This window comes from Oryctolagus cuniculus, chromosome 7 (assembly GCF_051225735.1).
Source record: "Oryctolagus cuniculus isolate XC-2025 breed Fujian yellow rabbit chromosome 7, ASM5122573v1, whole genome shotgun sequence".
Classification (NCBI taxonomy): Eukaryota; Metazoa; Chordata; class Mammalia; order Lagomorpha; family Leporidae; genus Oryctolagus; species Oryctolagus cuniculus.
The window spans coordinates 162253223-162267439 of NC_142873.1; the positions used below are offsets into that span (position 1 = coordinate 162253223).

The window sequence follows — 14217 nt, forward strand, 5'->3', positions numbered from 1 at the left end:
CACTGGGCATTGTGTGTGTGTGTGTGTGAACACTGTGCATGTGTTTTTTTTTTTTTTTTAAGATTTATTTATTTATTTGAAAGGTAGAGTTACAGAGAGGCGGGCAGAGAGAGAGAGAGAGGTCTTCCATCCGCTGTTTCACTCCCCAGATGACCGCAATGGCTGGAGCTGGGCCAATTCGAAGCCAGGAGTCTCCCACATGGGTGCAGGGGCCTAAGCACTTGGGCCATCTTCTGCTGCTTTCCCAGGCCACAGCAGAGAGCTGGATTGGATGTGGGACAGCTCGGTCTTGAACCGGCGCCCATATGGGATGCCGGTTACCCACTATGCCACAGTGCTGGCCCGGGCATGTGTGTTTGGACACTGTATGTGTGCATGTGTATGTGAGAACTGTGGTGTGTATGTTGCGTGTGCAGTTTTTGGGTGTTCTGGGCTGTGCAGGGGCTGTGAGGGGCCTCAGCCGTGGGGGTGTCAGCTCCTCCCTCCAGTCGGCATTTCCAGAAATGTGCTGGGCATGGCGGTGCAGCCACACGGCCGTGAATTCCCACCTGAACCATGTGAAAGCCCCGCCCCTCGTGGGTTCCTGCAGTCCCTCCCGGGCCCTTGGCTGGACACAGATGGACAGGGGTGCAGACGTGCGAGGCTGTTCTCACCCTCGTCTGACGCTGCCGCTTCCCTCCGGGGGAGGGTTTCCTGTGCCCCTCTTCACGGCTGCCTGGTTTTGCAGTCTCCTCCATGGGCACACTCAGGTGTTCAGCAGGACAGAGGTGGGAGCCACACCCCCAGGGTGATTGGTGGGCGGGGGTGAGGGCCTGAGGACCTGCTGTGTCTCCTTGTCCCCCTCCCGACCCCGGGCCTGCTGTGTCTCCTCGTCCCCCCCTCACCTCCCCCACATGCTGTGTCAGCTCGTCCCCCCTCACTCCCCAGGGCCTGCTGTGTCTCCTTGTCCCCCCTCACCCCCCAGGGCCTGCTCTGTCTCCTCATTTTCCCCCACCCCCAGGGCCTGCTGTGTCGCCTCGTTCCCCCCCCCCCCCAGGGCCTGTTGTGTCTCCTCATCCCCCCCCACCCCCCCCACATGCTGCATCTCCTCATCCCCCCTTACCCCCCCCAGGGCCTGCTGTGTCTCCTCCCCCCCCCCCCCCCAGGGCTTGCTGCATCTCTTCGTCCCCCCTCACCCCCCAGGGCCTGCTCTGTCCCCTCGTTTCCCAGGCCAGTCTCCTCTCTCTGGCCACGTGGGAAAGCCTTCTGGGGCATTTTCATTTCAAAGCAGGCAGCCCCCATCTTGGAGAGTTGGGGTGAAGTCTGCTGTCTGTGTTGGTTTCTCTCTGTGATGAATACCGTGTTCACATTCAGCTCTGTCTTTACAAAGTCAGAAAACGAGTGAGCTGAATGTCACTCTTAGCAGCCTCAATGGCCAGACTGGCCTGGGATGCCCTGGTGTGCCTCGGGAGGTGGTGAGGTCCCTGTCGCTGGAGGAAACCAAGCCCGAGCAGGACTGGCTGCTGGTGGGCGTGAGAAGGCTCTGTGCTTCCCGGGGATGCTCCCCTGCAGTCCTGTCTCTGTTGGCGCCGCTGCCTCTACCGCGGGCACCCTGTCCCTCCCTGGGCTGCAGGTCCGAGCCCGTCTCCGTCTCCCAGGCCCCACCCTTGGCTGGTGGAGGGCAAAGCTGCTTCCCTGCGTGTCCGGGTCTCGCTCACGGGTGGCTTCCTGTTGTCCTGTGTGCGGGCACTGCTGTGTCTGGCCTTGAGGGCTGGGCTCTGTCTCCGACGCCAGCTGCCCTCCAGTGCTGTCTGGCACCAGTGTGGGGCCTGAGGGACGTGGTGCCTGAGGTGACTCCGGAGCCTGTGACGGAGGCGCCGCACGCCCGTCCCCTGCCCCCGTCCCTCGGGGAGAAGCGGGCGGAGAGCTTGTCCGCCTGGATGCGCAGCGACCTCTTCTCATCACACTTGACCAGGGAGCGCCCCTGCGGGCGGGGCTCTGCCTCCTGGGGCCGAGCTAGCAGCATTTCCCGTCTTCAGAGAACTGCGTGTCCTGTCTGGGCTTTCTTCCCGAGACGCTCGGCTTCTCGGTGCTCTGGTCCCAGCCGTCTGGTGTTTTCTCCCCCAGACAACAAGCACATGACCCTGATGGAGAGCTGCGGCCTGCAGTACAGCCTGAAGCCGCACCCGCCGCTGGAGCCGGCGCTCCACCTCCTGCCCGAGAACCTCCTGGTGTCTGGGCTGCAGCGCGTCCCCGGCCTCCTCCCCGCGCACGGGGACACGGGTAAGGGCTGCTCTGCTTTCCCCACCCGGCGGGTCCAGAGAGACGGCCGCTCTGGCAGGGGGTCCCCGGGGAGGGGACGGTGGCGGTGGCCGTCGGGCACACGGTCCCTTCCCTCGGTCGTCTCCGTCCCCTCGGTGGTGTCTGACCACGGCCGGGGAGACCGCCGCTGCTGGGCGTCCGTTCCCTGGGCTGTGGTAGCCGCGACTTGGGCTGTTTTTAGCTGAGGCAGAATCTGCCGGGTGCAGAATTTACCATTAACCGCTTTCAGGCAGCCGGGTCAGTGGCATTACGTCCGCCCACTGGACTTAACGGCGCCCTCACCTGCACGGCTTCCGGCTTCCCAGGCTGGACTCTGTGGTGTAGGCGCTGCCCCCGCCTGCCTCCCCGGCTCCCGCAGCCCCCGTCTCTGTGGCTGCTGCAGGTGCCCTCCCCTCCCCCCAGCCGGGGGACACAGCGCGAGTCATTTTGTAAGTGACTTCCCTGAGCCAGTGCCGGGTCCGTCTGTGGGTGGCTTGGGCTCCTGGAGGCTCCATCGTGTGGACCCAGCTGGCCGTCGATCCGTCCACCCTTCCCTCCGTGGACACTGTGGCTGCCCCTGCCTTTTGGTTCGGGCGGTGGTGCTGCTGTGAACACACGTGTGCGACTTGATGATTTTTGGAAACTGAAATTTAGGTGAAAGGCCTCGGGCTCTGGTGTGGTTTTCAGAGGTCGGTTCCTGGGGGGCCTCGGGTCGGCCCCTGCACAGCTGGGGGACGCTGTGGGGTGTGCGCTGCTTCTGGGTGGGGCCCTTTGCTCTGGCTGGCTGTGGAGGTGGGCGTGGGGACCACCGGCCTTTCCCACAGGCGCCCGCGGGGAGCTCCCGGCCCCAGTAGAGGCTGTGTCCACGTCGCTCGGTTCAGGGAAGAGCCGGGCCTGGCACTGGGCGTGGACGGCTGAGAGCCTGGGAAGCGATGTGCTTGCTGTTAGACTGAAGTGCCCGGGACCCTGAAGGAAGGAAGCCACTCCACTCCAGACTCGCGGTCAACCCCGGTGTCATCGCTAGGCTGGGGTGCAGGGGGTCACCTGTCAGTGGGGTTGCTGAGCTGGTGTGGGTGTTGGGCTGGGCATGGTGCCCGTGTTGTTATCTGAATTAGTGAATTTCTCGGGTGGGCCCATGGCAGTCATCACTACCACAGTGTGGTCCCTGTCCAGCCGCCCTGAGAAGTGGTGAGGAACAAGGACTAGAAATTAACCGTGAGCAGGAGCAGGCTGGACGCTGAGGTTTGGATCTGCTGTGGGTCACGTGACAGGGGTCCTGCCGCCCTGCTGGGGAGGGGTCACGTGACAGGGGTCCTGCCACCCTGCTGGGGGTGGGGTCACGTGACAGGGGTCCTGCCCCCCCCCCACTGGGGTGGGGTCACGTGACAGGGGTCCTGCCCCCCCCCCCCAACTGGGGTGGGGTCACGTGACAGGGGTCCTGCCGCCCTGCTGGGGTGGGGTCACGTGACAGGGGTCCTGCCCCCCTCCGCTGGGGTGGGGTCACGTGACAGGGGTCCTGCCCCCCCCCACTGGGGTGGGGTCACGTGACAGGGGTCCTGCCCCCCCCCACTGGGGTGGGGTCATGTGACAGGGGTCCTGCCGCCTTGCTGGGGTGGGGTCACGTGACAGGGGTCCTGCCGCCTTGCTGGGGTGGGGTCACGTGACAGGGGTCCTGCCCCCCCACACTGGGGTGGGGTCATGTAACAGGGGTCCTGCCCCACTCCCGCTGGGGTGGGGTCATGTGACAGGGGTCCTGCCGCCTTGCTGGGGTGGGGTCACGTGACAGGGGTCCTGCCGCCCTGCGGGGGAGGGGTGGCCCAGAAGGCAGCAGTTGGTGCCTGTGACATTGCAGCCGTGAGTGACAGTTTAAGCTGTTCCTGTTGTCATTGCGTGAGCAGGGAATCTGCAGGCCATGGAGTTGCACCCCCGACCCAGCTCCTCAGCCCCCCGCTCCTCCCGTGGCTGTCTCGGGGGAGAAACCCATGTTGCCGGGCCTCTTGTGCCGTGTGGCTCGCTGAGCACCCTGAGGCAGCCCTCGGGCTGTCCCGGGCTCCCCTGGGCCACCCTGCCTCGTGACTCTGCTTGCCGGTGACCCTGATACTCTGCGGCCCAGAAAGGGCCGAGGTAGGGACGGGTGCTTCCTGGGGAGGGGCTGTTGTCTGCGTGGGGAGGGTTAGGTTTTGTCTTGATGCCACACTGGGAGCTGGAGCGTTGTTCGTTTGTAAGCTGCCACGATACGGAGAATTGCATTGTTTTGAATTGAAATTTTGATTGCGGTCATCGTGGATTCTCCGGCGGCTGTAATGCACAGTACAGAGCGGTCCCACGTGCCACGCGTAGCACAGTGTCACGCCAGGACACCGACGTGGGCGGGACCCCTCAGCCTTCCTCAGAGTTCCTGGTTTGTCTCTTGCTCACTTATGTGGGGAGCTGGAGCCAAGGCCACAGCTGATGCCAGGATTAAGCCGTCTCTGCGTGGAGCTTCCTCCTGGGGTGCCCAGGGACAGTGCGGCCCAGTCTTACTGGGCGCAGAGTCTGGAGAGGGTGGGGGTCTCAGCCCTCCCGAGCAGGGCGGCCCTTCCCAGAGTGTCTGAAACAGGGGCCCCCCGGGAGGCCGGTGGAGTGAGCTGTGAATGGGTGGGTTTCTGTGACGCAGGCAAGGCTGTCTGGAGACCTGGTGCAGGCTCCATCAAGCTTGTGTCTCGGTGGCCATTCCGGATGAGTGGCAGGCGGGGGCTGTGTGCAGTGGAGACATCAGTGGTGTGTTCTAGGACTCCAGGGCAGAGAGCTGGGCAGGCCTTGCAGCCGTGGTGGGAGGGTAGCGAGGAGGCAGCCATCAGTGGGGATGGAGCAAAACTGGCTGTGCCGAGACTTGGCTGCATCACGGCTCAGCAGCCACTGGGACTGCGGGCGCCCTGCGGGGTGGTCATAGCCAGTGCCAGGCTTTCCAGGCTCGCTGCCCTCCGTCCCGCCCTGCACGCCTCTCAGGCGCTTCTGGGCTGGGCACTGGGCGCTGGGCACTGGGGCTGTCTCCTCCCACTCCACCGCCCCGAGAGAACCTCTGCCCTGCCAGTGTTCAGTGTGCACCTTTTGTAGATCCACTGATGGTTCGCAGGGCGTTTGTTGGGGAGGGCCCGTGTGGGTGCGGGGGGGCGCAGCTCTGAGCGCCTAGGCGAAACCCCCCTTCCCCAGGCGAAGCCCGTCTGACGTGCCCGCGGAGGTGCCGTTGGGCCTGGCTCGCCCTCACCGCCGTTCCCGCACAGACCCTCCGCTTTCCGCTGGTTGCACCGCTGGAGTGTGCGCTGGATTCAAGATGTGCCGAGAGACGTCCCCGGGGGCTGTGGTCGCCGGAGCCCATGCCGGCCTGGGGGACTCCTTGCGGGTCCCAGGGGTCTCTGCTTCCAGGCTGTCCGTGGGAAGGGGCTCCTGCTTGTTGACACTTGCCAGCAGTCATCCCCTCTGCAGCCACTCGTGGGAGTCCCAGGTAAACTGGGTCATCGTGGAGTGGGGTGCGCTTCCCCGGGAGCCGTGTCATTCCTGGGAACCGTGTTCCTGCGCAAGCACTTGGTAGCAGATAGAGCCAGGCCCAGGCACAGGGCGAGGGTGGCGCCGCCCCGCCGGCGGGGGTAGCGGGGCACGGCGGGCTCTGGGTGCTGCTGTCAGCTGTCTGAATGCGCGATGGTTTCCGGTGTGCGGTGAGGCTCTGCGCGGTGCTGGTGGTGCCTGCCCGCCCCTCGCCGCAGCGAGAGCTCAGGGGACTTCCTCACCTCCCCAGGCCTCTGTCGTTGCCGACTTTTCTCCGGTGAAATGGGGACGGCGATCGGCCTGCTCTTGGAGCTGTGTTTGGGGAGAAGTGGGACAGTGGGTGAGGCACCTGTGTTGCTCTTCGTGGGAATTCTGTCCTCAATTCAGCCGGACGCTGTGCCTGCTGGGGTCGAGCGGCCGCAGGTCTGGCCGGGTTCCTCCTTGTTAGCCCTTCAGACACAGCTCCTGCCACGTGCCAGCGTGGTGGCTGAGGCCGGCTTGAGAGCTGGGTGGTTGTGCACCTGGCCCAGAGAGGGCTGCCGAGTGGAGATGCCCACCTGCCCTCGCCCTTCTGGGCGCAGGATTCAGCAGGTGCTCCCTGTGCACCTGTGTCCTGGAGGGAGCTGGCCTTTCCTGCCCACACTGCTCCCTGTGCGGGACACATCAGGGACATGTGCTTCCTCTCCTCTCTGTGTGGACCGCTCAGGACTACCGGACGGCTGCTGGATCCGGGGGTGCCGGTGCCCCTCGTCACGGGGGGATACAGAGCCCAGTCTGGGCCCCTTCCCGGGACGCTGAGCCTCTGCCGCCGTCCCAGCTGCCCTTGCTGAGTTGTAGCTCCTTGCGGTCCTTGGTGAGGGGGAGCCTTCTTGTCGAAGGTCTCCTTGAGATGGCCAGTGGCTGGGCGGCAGGGCAGGCAGCTCCGGCCTGGGGCTGGGCACAGTTGGGAGGCCTCCGGCCAGGCTCTGCCAGGCTGTGCTGTTTGGAGAGCCAGCCTCAGGCGTCCTCTCGTGGGATGCGGTTCAGTGATCCCGTGTGCGTGGTGACTTTCTCGAATGGATGTGCAGGAGTAACGAGAGTCGGTGTCTGGGGTGGACACTGTTTCTGCCTTTCCCAGCTCAGGACACAGGGCTCTGGGGATCAGCGGTGCCTGCTCCTAGGGCCCAGCTCTGGGGTTTGCACCAGACTTCCAGAGAAGGAGAAAGCGACATCTTCCATTCTCCGTTCACTCCCCGTATGGCCCCGATGCCTCGGCTGGGCCGGGCCAAAGCGAGGAGCCGGGAGCTTCTTCTGGGTCTCCCAGCTGGGTGCAGGGGCCCAAGGACTTGAGCCATCTTCCACTGCTTTCCCAGGTGCATTAGCAGGGAGCTGGATCGGAAGTGGGGCAGCTGGGACACCAACTGGTGCCCACGGGGGATGCCGGCACTGCAGGCAGAGGCTTAACCTTCTGTGCCACACAGCACTGGCCCTTGTATTTCAGGATCTGTGGCTCATTGGTGCCTACCGCCACCTGGGAGGTTCCTCAGTCTCACGCCCCATAGGCAGTGTTGTCAGCCCGGGACCACAGGGGCTGGGCTGGTCGGACACTGCCCTCTTCCTGTGACAGGTCCCGCTTCCAGGAGTGACCGTCTCGCACCAGCAGTTCTGTGTCCCCTGCAGCGTGGGGCTCCGTGGGGCTGCCCGTTGGGTCTTCCGTGGCTGCAGCGTCTTGCCCAGCTCCTCGCTGGGCTCTGTGCTTCTGAGCTTGAGTTTCTGGCACTGTGGGCTCTGGACCCACGGTCTGCCCTTGTTCGTTCTGCCTCTCTGCAGCCCTGTCTGCTCTTGGCTCCTCGTCCGGTGTGGCTCACAGGGCGGGTGAAGCCCTGAGCCTGGGCTCTCCTTGTGTTCCTGCTGCAGCCGCGCAGAGCTAGATGGGTCAGCTGTGTTCACCTTTCAGGGTTTGTCCTGTGTTTGAGGGCCTTAGGGGGTAGGTGCAGCCGCCCAGCTGCCCGGGGGCCGCGCGCTGGGCTGGTGAGGGGCCAGGAGGATGCGGAGTCCCCCTTCCTGTTTCCGTAGATAGGGTGTGGATGCAGGGTGCCGGTTTCCTCTGCTCTGGGCAGAGGGGGGCTCGGGTGTGTGCTCACTGGCAGGCTGTCAGGTGAGCGGCGCGTGCACAGGTGTCCGTGATGAGTGACAGAAGCCTGTGTGGGGGGGTGTCCCATGAGATGGTCCCAGCTGTGTCAGGGCTGAAGATGGGGCTCAGAGCACAGAGGAGGCGCAGGGCCTTGTCAGGAACACAGGGGAGGCTGGGGCAGGGGGCTGGGGCAGGGGGCTGGGGCGGCCTCGCCTGGAGCTGTTGCACCCTGTCCTTGACCGGCTCTGGTGGCCGGTGGCGGCTCTGGCCCGCCGCGTGGGACCGTCTGAAGCAGTGCGCTGCTGTGGGCGCCCTTGTGGGTCACAGTCCTGAGAAGGGCCCCATCCATGAGCTGCACAGGCTGAAGTCTTGTCACACAGAGAGGGGCGTCTGCGGCTGCCTCGGTCCAGGACTCAGGGCACAGTGGGCTCCGCCTCGTGGCGTGGGCTGCGCGCCCCGGCCTCTCCCTGACCCCGTGGGCTCCGCCTCGTGGCGTGGGCTGCGCGCCCCGGCCTCTCCCTGACCCCGTGGGCTCCGCCTCGTGGCGTGGGCTGCGCGCCCCGGCCTCTCCCTGATGTTTGCTCGCCCTGGCAGCCGGGCCTCGGGGCCTTCTTTGCTGCACACTCCTCTTGCCCTGCTTGGCTGCGACACTCTGGCGGCTCACGGGAGTGGTGGCTGGTGCCAGGCGTCGTCCCAGGGACCCGTGCCCGACGTCCTCGGCTCTCCGTTTAGCTCCTCCATGGGCCCAGCTGGCCTCCTGCCTGTCCTGGGAAGCTCTGCCAGCACGGCCGTCCGCAGCTGGGCCCGTGTGGCGCTCTGTGGCGGCAGTGCCGCGGGGCCACCTCGCCGCTCCTGGAGCCCCATCTGCCGAAAGGGCTCCTCGCTTTCCCGTTCGCTGTCCACAGCACGGGGAGGGTCTCAGCACAGGACAGCTCCAGACCTCGCTTGGCCACTGCAGCCAAGGGTGGACCTCACGCACTCCCGTGCTCTTAAATCGTGCACCGCAGGTGGGGCTGCCCGCACAGCGTCTGCATCCTGTGTGGGCACCGGTTCGTGTCCCGGCTGCGCTGCTGCAGATCAGCTCCCTGCTAGTGGCCTGGGAAAGCAGCAGCAGATGGCCCAAACGTGTGGGCCCTGCCACCCACATGGGAGACCCTGACGAAGCTGCTGGCTTTGGCCTGGCCCAGCCCTGGCTGTTGTGGCCACCTGGGGAGCGAGTCATTGGATGGAAGGCCTCTTTCTCTCTAACTCTGACTTTCAAATAAGTAAATAAATGTTTAAAAGATACTGTGCTAAAACACAACAAAATTTACCACCGTATCATTTCTCGGTGGTCAGTGGTAGTCAGTCCATCCCCGCAGGTGACCATTGCGCCATCCATCTTTATTTTTTTATTTTTTTTTTATTTTTTTATTTTTTGACAGGCAGAGTGGACAGTGAGAGAGAGAGACAGAGAGAAAGGTCTTCCTTTGCCGTTGGTTCACCCTCCAATGGCCGCCGCGGCCGGCGCGCTGCGGCCGGCGCACCGCGCTGATCCGATGGCAGGAGCCAGGAGCCAGGTGCTTTTCCTGGTCTCCCATGGGGTGCAGGGCCCAAGCACCTGGGCCATCCTCCACTGCACTCCCTGGCCACAGCAGAGGGCTGGCCTGGAAGAGGGGCAACCGGGACAGAATCCGGCGCCCCGACCGGGACTAGAACCCGGTGTGCCGGCGCCGCTAGGCGGAGGATTAGCCTAGTGAGCCGCGGCGCCGGCTGCGCCATCCATCTTTAGAACTGTGTTGTTCTCCCAGACTCTGTCCCGAGAAGCTCCCTGGTCCCCAGCCTCGGGCACCCCCTGAGCTGCCCTCTGACCCTGACCCCTCTGGGGAGCCCACATAGCTGCTGGCCTTCTGTGACTGGCTTCCTTCACCTGGCAGCACGCTGTAGCCCAGCCAGAGTCTCCTTCTTCTCACGGCTGAACAAGACCCCGTCCCCCTGCGGATACGGGGCTGCTTCCACCTCTGGCTGTTGGGATGAGGCTGCCTGCGCTGGAAAAAGAAATTGCATTTGTTTATTTCCATCTACTTCGAAGGCAGATAGTTAGAGAGAGAGATAGACATTGAGATTTATCCATCTGCTGGTTCACTCCCAGAATGCAACAGCCAGGACTGGGCCAGGCCGAAGGCGGGAGCCGGTAATTCCACCTGAGTCTCCCACGTGGACGGCAGAGGCCCGAGCACTTGAGCCATCGTCACCCGCTGCTTCCCGGGATGCACTAGCAGGAAGCTGGGTCGAGGCGGAGCAGCTGGGACTTGCACCTGCGCTCCCGCGTGGGCGGCAGGGGTCCTAAGAGGCGGCCTGACCTGCTCTGCCACGGCCCACAACAGGGGACCGCCAATTAAATCACTGCTCATCCAGCCCGAGTAAGGACCAGCGCTGCTTTGTCATCTGTTGGTCTGTGCTTTGTCATCTGTTCTGCTAAACACATTTTTAAATCCCGAAAGGAACGTAGACGTGTTCTGTTTGGAGGCAGCAAGCCTAACGCCTGTCGTGATGGGGAAAACAGAACCGTGGAGGAGGAGGCGAGACGGTCTGTGATTACTGCCCCCAGGTATGCAGGAGTCCATGCAGATATTTTTAAATGAAGTCCACGCCAAAAGGAGTGATACACAGTTTTTGTTTTGTTCAGTTGGTTTTCAGTCATCAGAGAGCCTTGGACAGCAGTGCTGGTCCTTACTTGGGCTGGATCAGCAGTGATTTAATTGGCGGTCCCCTGTTGTGGGCCGTCTGATTGTCCTGGCTTTCTGTGCCATAAGTAGTGCCTGGTGCGTGTCCTTACCGTGACTGCTCTCTCCCGCCTCTGGCTGTTTTCCCGGAGTCAGTGTAGGAAGTGGCCTTACTGGTGTGGGAGATGTGGGCTGTTTGCAGGGCTTTGGGGGTGTGTGAGGCCTTTGGGCTCCCTGACACTGTCTCCCAGGATGGGCAGTGTCCTCACCATGGAGGGTTAACCCCGTGTTTTGTTTTCCTCTTTGGAACTTTTAAGGGCTTTAAAAAAATCATCCAAGACCTTGAGCTTAAATGTGTGAGTTGTCGCAAAGACAGGAAGGGGAGGAGCCGGGATCTGAGAGGATGAGAAGGTTCCACGGGGCCGTGCGTGTGCCGGGACGCCGCGGCCCCTCTGCCTTCACCGTAGTCTGCTCCAGGGGCCGGGAGAAGGGCTCTTCCTTCTCTCAGCTGAGTTTGTCCTGTGACACCCTGAGTGAGGTGCTGGGAGCCATCAGCCTTCTGGTCCCCAAGGAGCCCAAAGGACGGGGCATCTGGGCCAGGCCGGGGACTTGTCTCCCGGGCCAGCCCAGGCTGCGTTCGTCCACGCGTTGCCTCGACGTGCTCACCAGCATCCCAGCGTGTTTCCAGCCGTTCAGGGTAGACACAGCGGCGGAAGAGATGGCACTGTTGGCTGTGTTCTTGTTACAGGAAGGACAGCAGGCTGGAGGGGTGCAGGTGCCACCCTGCGTCGCGTCCTCTGTGTCTCTGAATTGTCGGGGTGTGAAATTTGTTCCCAGGGGAGGTTTGGGGTACAGCTTGGGCGTGTGTTCACTTGGCTTCGCGGCGGGGTGTGACGACGGCGGCTCTGGCCGGCGGTGTGTCTGTCTGCATGCCTGCCCGCAGCTGCCCCGCGCACGTCTGGCCGTTGCCTCCAAGGATGACCTCACACTCCCTCTCGCCGTTCCAGGCGATGCCCTGCGGAAGCCCCGCCTACAGAAGTGTGTCACGTGGTTCCTGGACGACGTGTTCTTCACCTTGTACCCCTCCCTTGAGAAGTTTGAGGAAGAGCTTCTGGACCTCCTGGTCAGCGACCACTTCCGAGAGGTACCGTCTCCTGGGCAGGGTGGGTGAGTGACAGCTGGCGACGGGGCCTGCCGGAAGAGGGACGCTCCTGCTGCCCCGACGTGGTGATTAAGCAGGTGAGAGAGGACCCCCGGCCTGGCAGCCCAGCCCCCACGGCCTCCGCTGTCCTCGCCTGGACGCTGCTTGCTCTGGCTTCGCCAGGTCTGGACGCGTCTCTAACTCGTGGAGCCCTGCCTGCTTTCGAGCTGGGAGTGAAATCGTCCTTTTCCTCGGTGTCGTGGTCTTCAGCTCGGCGTGCTGCACCCGCGAGATTGTCTCTCACAGCTGGTGCAGCCGTTCGCCCACTTTCCCAGTTCTACAACGTGTCACCACGCGTGCTGTGAGCGCGCACGGTTCGCTTGTCCACGCCACCGTTGCCGGCCTTGTGGGCGGCGCTTGGTTTGGGGCCGTTGGGACCCTGCAGAGAGCAAACCCGTGTGTGTCCTGGCGCTTTGACTCAGTACGCCCCTGAGCAGGAAGTGGAAAGGGGCTTTCCTGAGGCGTTCCTCTGTGTCTGCCTGTGGCTCATGGTCAGCTAGGTGCCGGCCTCAGCCCGGAAGCTGAGCCTCACACGCTCGCGGGTCCTCCAGCAGCCGGCCTGGGCTTGTTCTCACAGAAGGGAGGCGTAGGAGAGGCATCAGAAGTGCATCAAGCCTGGTGGCAGTGAATTTGCTACCATCCCGTTGGCCGAAGCAGAGCACTGGCCAGTCCAGAGTCGGCGAGGCCAGGGTAGAGGAGGTGGCTGGAGAGGCGTTACGTCCAGCCACGGGGAGCGTGTGCCCCCTGCTGTGGGGCTTTGGTGGAATTCCAGGATTCTGCCAGGTGGACGTGGAGCCCTGCCCGCCCCCTGGGGCTCCAGGGACTCTGTGCGTTGTCTTGGTGCTGGACTTGGAGGCTGACGCCTCAGATTGTGCCGCCTTCCTGGCTGGCGCTGTGGTCGGCCTCTTGATGCTTTTGTTACTTTTGCTGAGTAGGTGCCGGGGCAGGAAATTCCTGGATGGAGTGTCAGTCCCACAGAACACCTTGTCTCCCACTCCGTACTCGAAGCTGTCTCCTTGTTTGTTCGGAGCCCTCTGCTGGCCTCAGGTTACCCTCGGGTGGACAGCAGGACGCCTCACCCCGTGGTCCTGACGGGTGTGGCTCGTCCTTGCTGGTTTCCCTGGCTTCCCTGTGTGTGGCTCCTCGGCCTCACCCTGTCCAGCTACGCCTGTCCCACCTTGGCGGTGGCGGCACACCTGTCCCTTCCGTGGACCTGTGAGCATGTGGCTCCTCCCACAGCACCGGGTCCCACGGCAAAGCCCTGACCATCCCGGGGGGTGCACCCCCCCCCGTCTCTCCAGCTGACCGCCCTGCTCGCGTCCTGTGTGCTCAGCCCTCTGACCGGCTCCCCTACCTGTCGCCAGTCCCCTCTAGGGAGCGAGTGTCCCGGGGGACCCTGTCGTGTTCACCAGGACACATGATGTGCATCCGGGTGTTTGGCTCTCAGGAACGCCGTGGCGTCCTGTTGTGGGGATGAGGGGCTTCGGCTGTTTGCCCTGCTGTGGCACTGCCGTGCCCCGTGGCAGGATCCGTGCTGTGAATGCGACGTGGAGACCAGGACCAAACCGCAGCGGCCACGCTCTCGGCGGGCGTGGTTCCGGCGCTGCCTGCGTCTGCAGGGCAGGTTGTGTGGGGCAGAGGTCGTTGTTGAACTTCACGTGTCACCATAAAAATGACTTCATACCGTGTGTGTTCTTGTTCCTGAGCTGACGGGTACTCAGTTACTGCCATCGCTGTATTTTCACTCCCCGGGGACTCATAGGCTGAACTTGGGTCCATTCAGCACGATCAGTGGACAGTGAAGAAAGCTTGAAAACTTGGAGGTGGTTTTGCAAAGATCACGACGTAGTGAACACGGGCAGCTGGGGACAGCGTGTGCGTTTGCTGGAGGGCCTGTGAGGTCTGGGTTGAGATGAAACCTTGCTGTCTGGGGATCACTGGGGGCACGTCCATCCTTTATTGGGTCGTGACGCCTGCCTGGTACGCTGCCTCCTCCCGCCCGAGTCACCCAAGTCCCGAGTCCCTGGGTGGGCAGCGTCTGCCTCCGGGCACCCCTGTGTCGGTGCACCCCGTGCCTCCGGAGAGTGGGCTGCCGGATTCCCTAGACCACAGAGTCTTGTCGAAGGAGCCACGTCCCGCGGTCCTGTGCTGGCTGCGTCCCGAGAGCGCGCCCAGCCTGCGAGTGTGGCCGTGCAGGCCTCAGCGGGCGCCGTGTGGGGCATGCCCCGTGGCTGGCGGCTGGACCGGGTCACGGTGTGCCCTCGGCCCAAGCCCGGCTCACACGAGGCGTCTGTCCTGCCTCTCCTTGCCTGCCCCGGAACTTGCGCTGCCCTGGGGGCTCCCTCCGCCCGTCCCGTCTGTGCCGGCCTCAGGCCTCCGGCCGTCCCGTCTGT

The 14217-nt window shown here is 63.8% G+C and overlaps 1 protein-coding gene across 8 annotated transcripts in view; it reads left to right on the top strand.

Moving 5' to 3' along the window:
* The window catches only part of NPHP4 (nephrocystin 4), a 116214-nt gene that overhangs the window by 23609 nt on the left and 78388 nt on the right, over positions 1-14217 (top strand). For all 8 annotated transcript variants that reach the window (XR_016211317.1, XR_016211318.1, XM_089301561.1 and 5 more), the window contains 2 exons: positions 2107-2262; positions 11631-11767. Coding sequence is in view for 6 of the 8 variants with exons in the window: in XM_089301561.1 (XP_089157687.1) it covers positions 2107-2262; positions 11631-11767 (293 nt within the window). In the remaining 2 variants the exon portion in view is untranslated. The remainder of the gene's footprint in view (positions 1-2106; positions 2263-11630; positions 11768-14217) is intronic.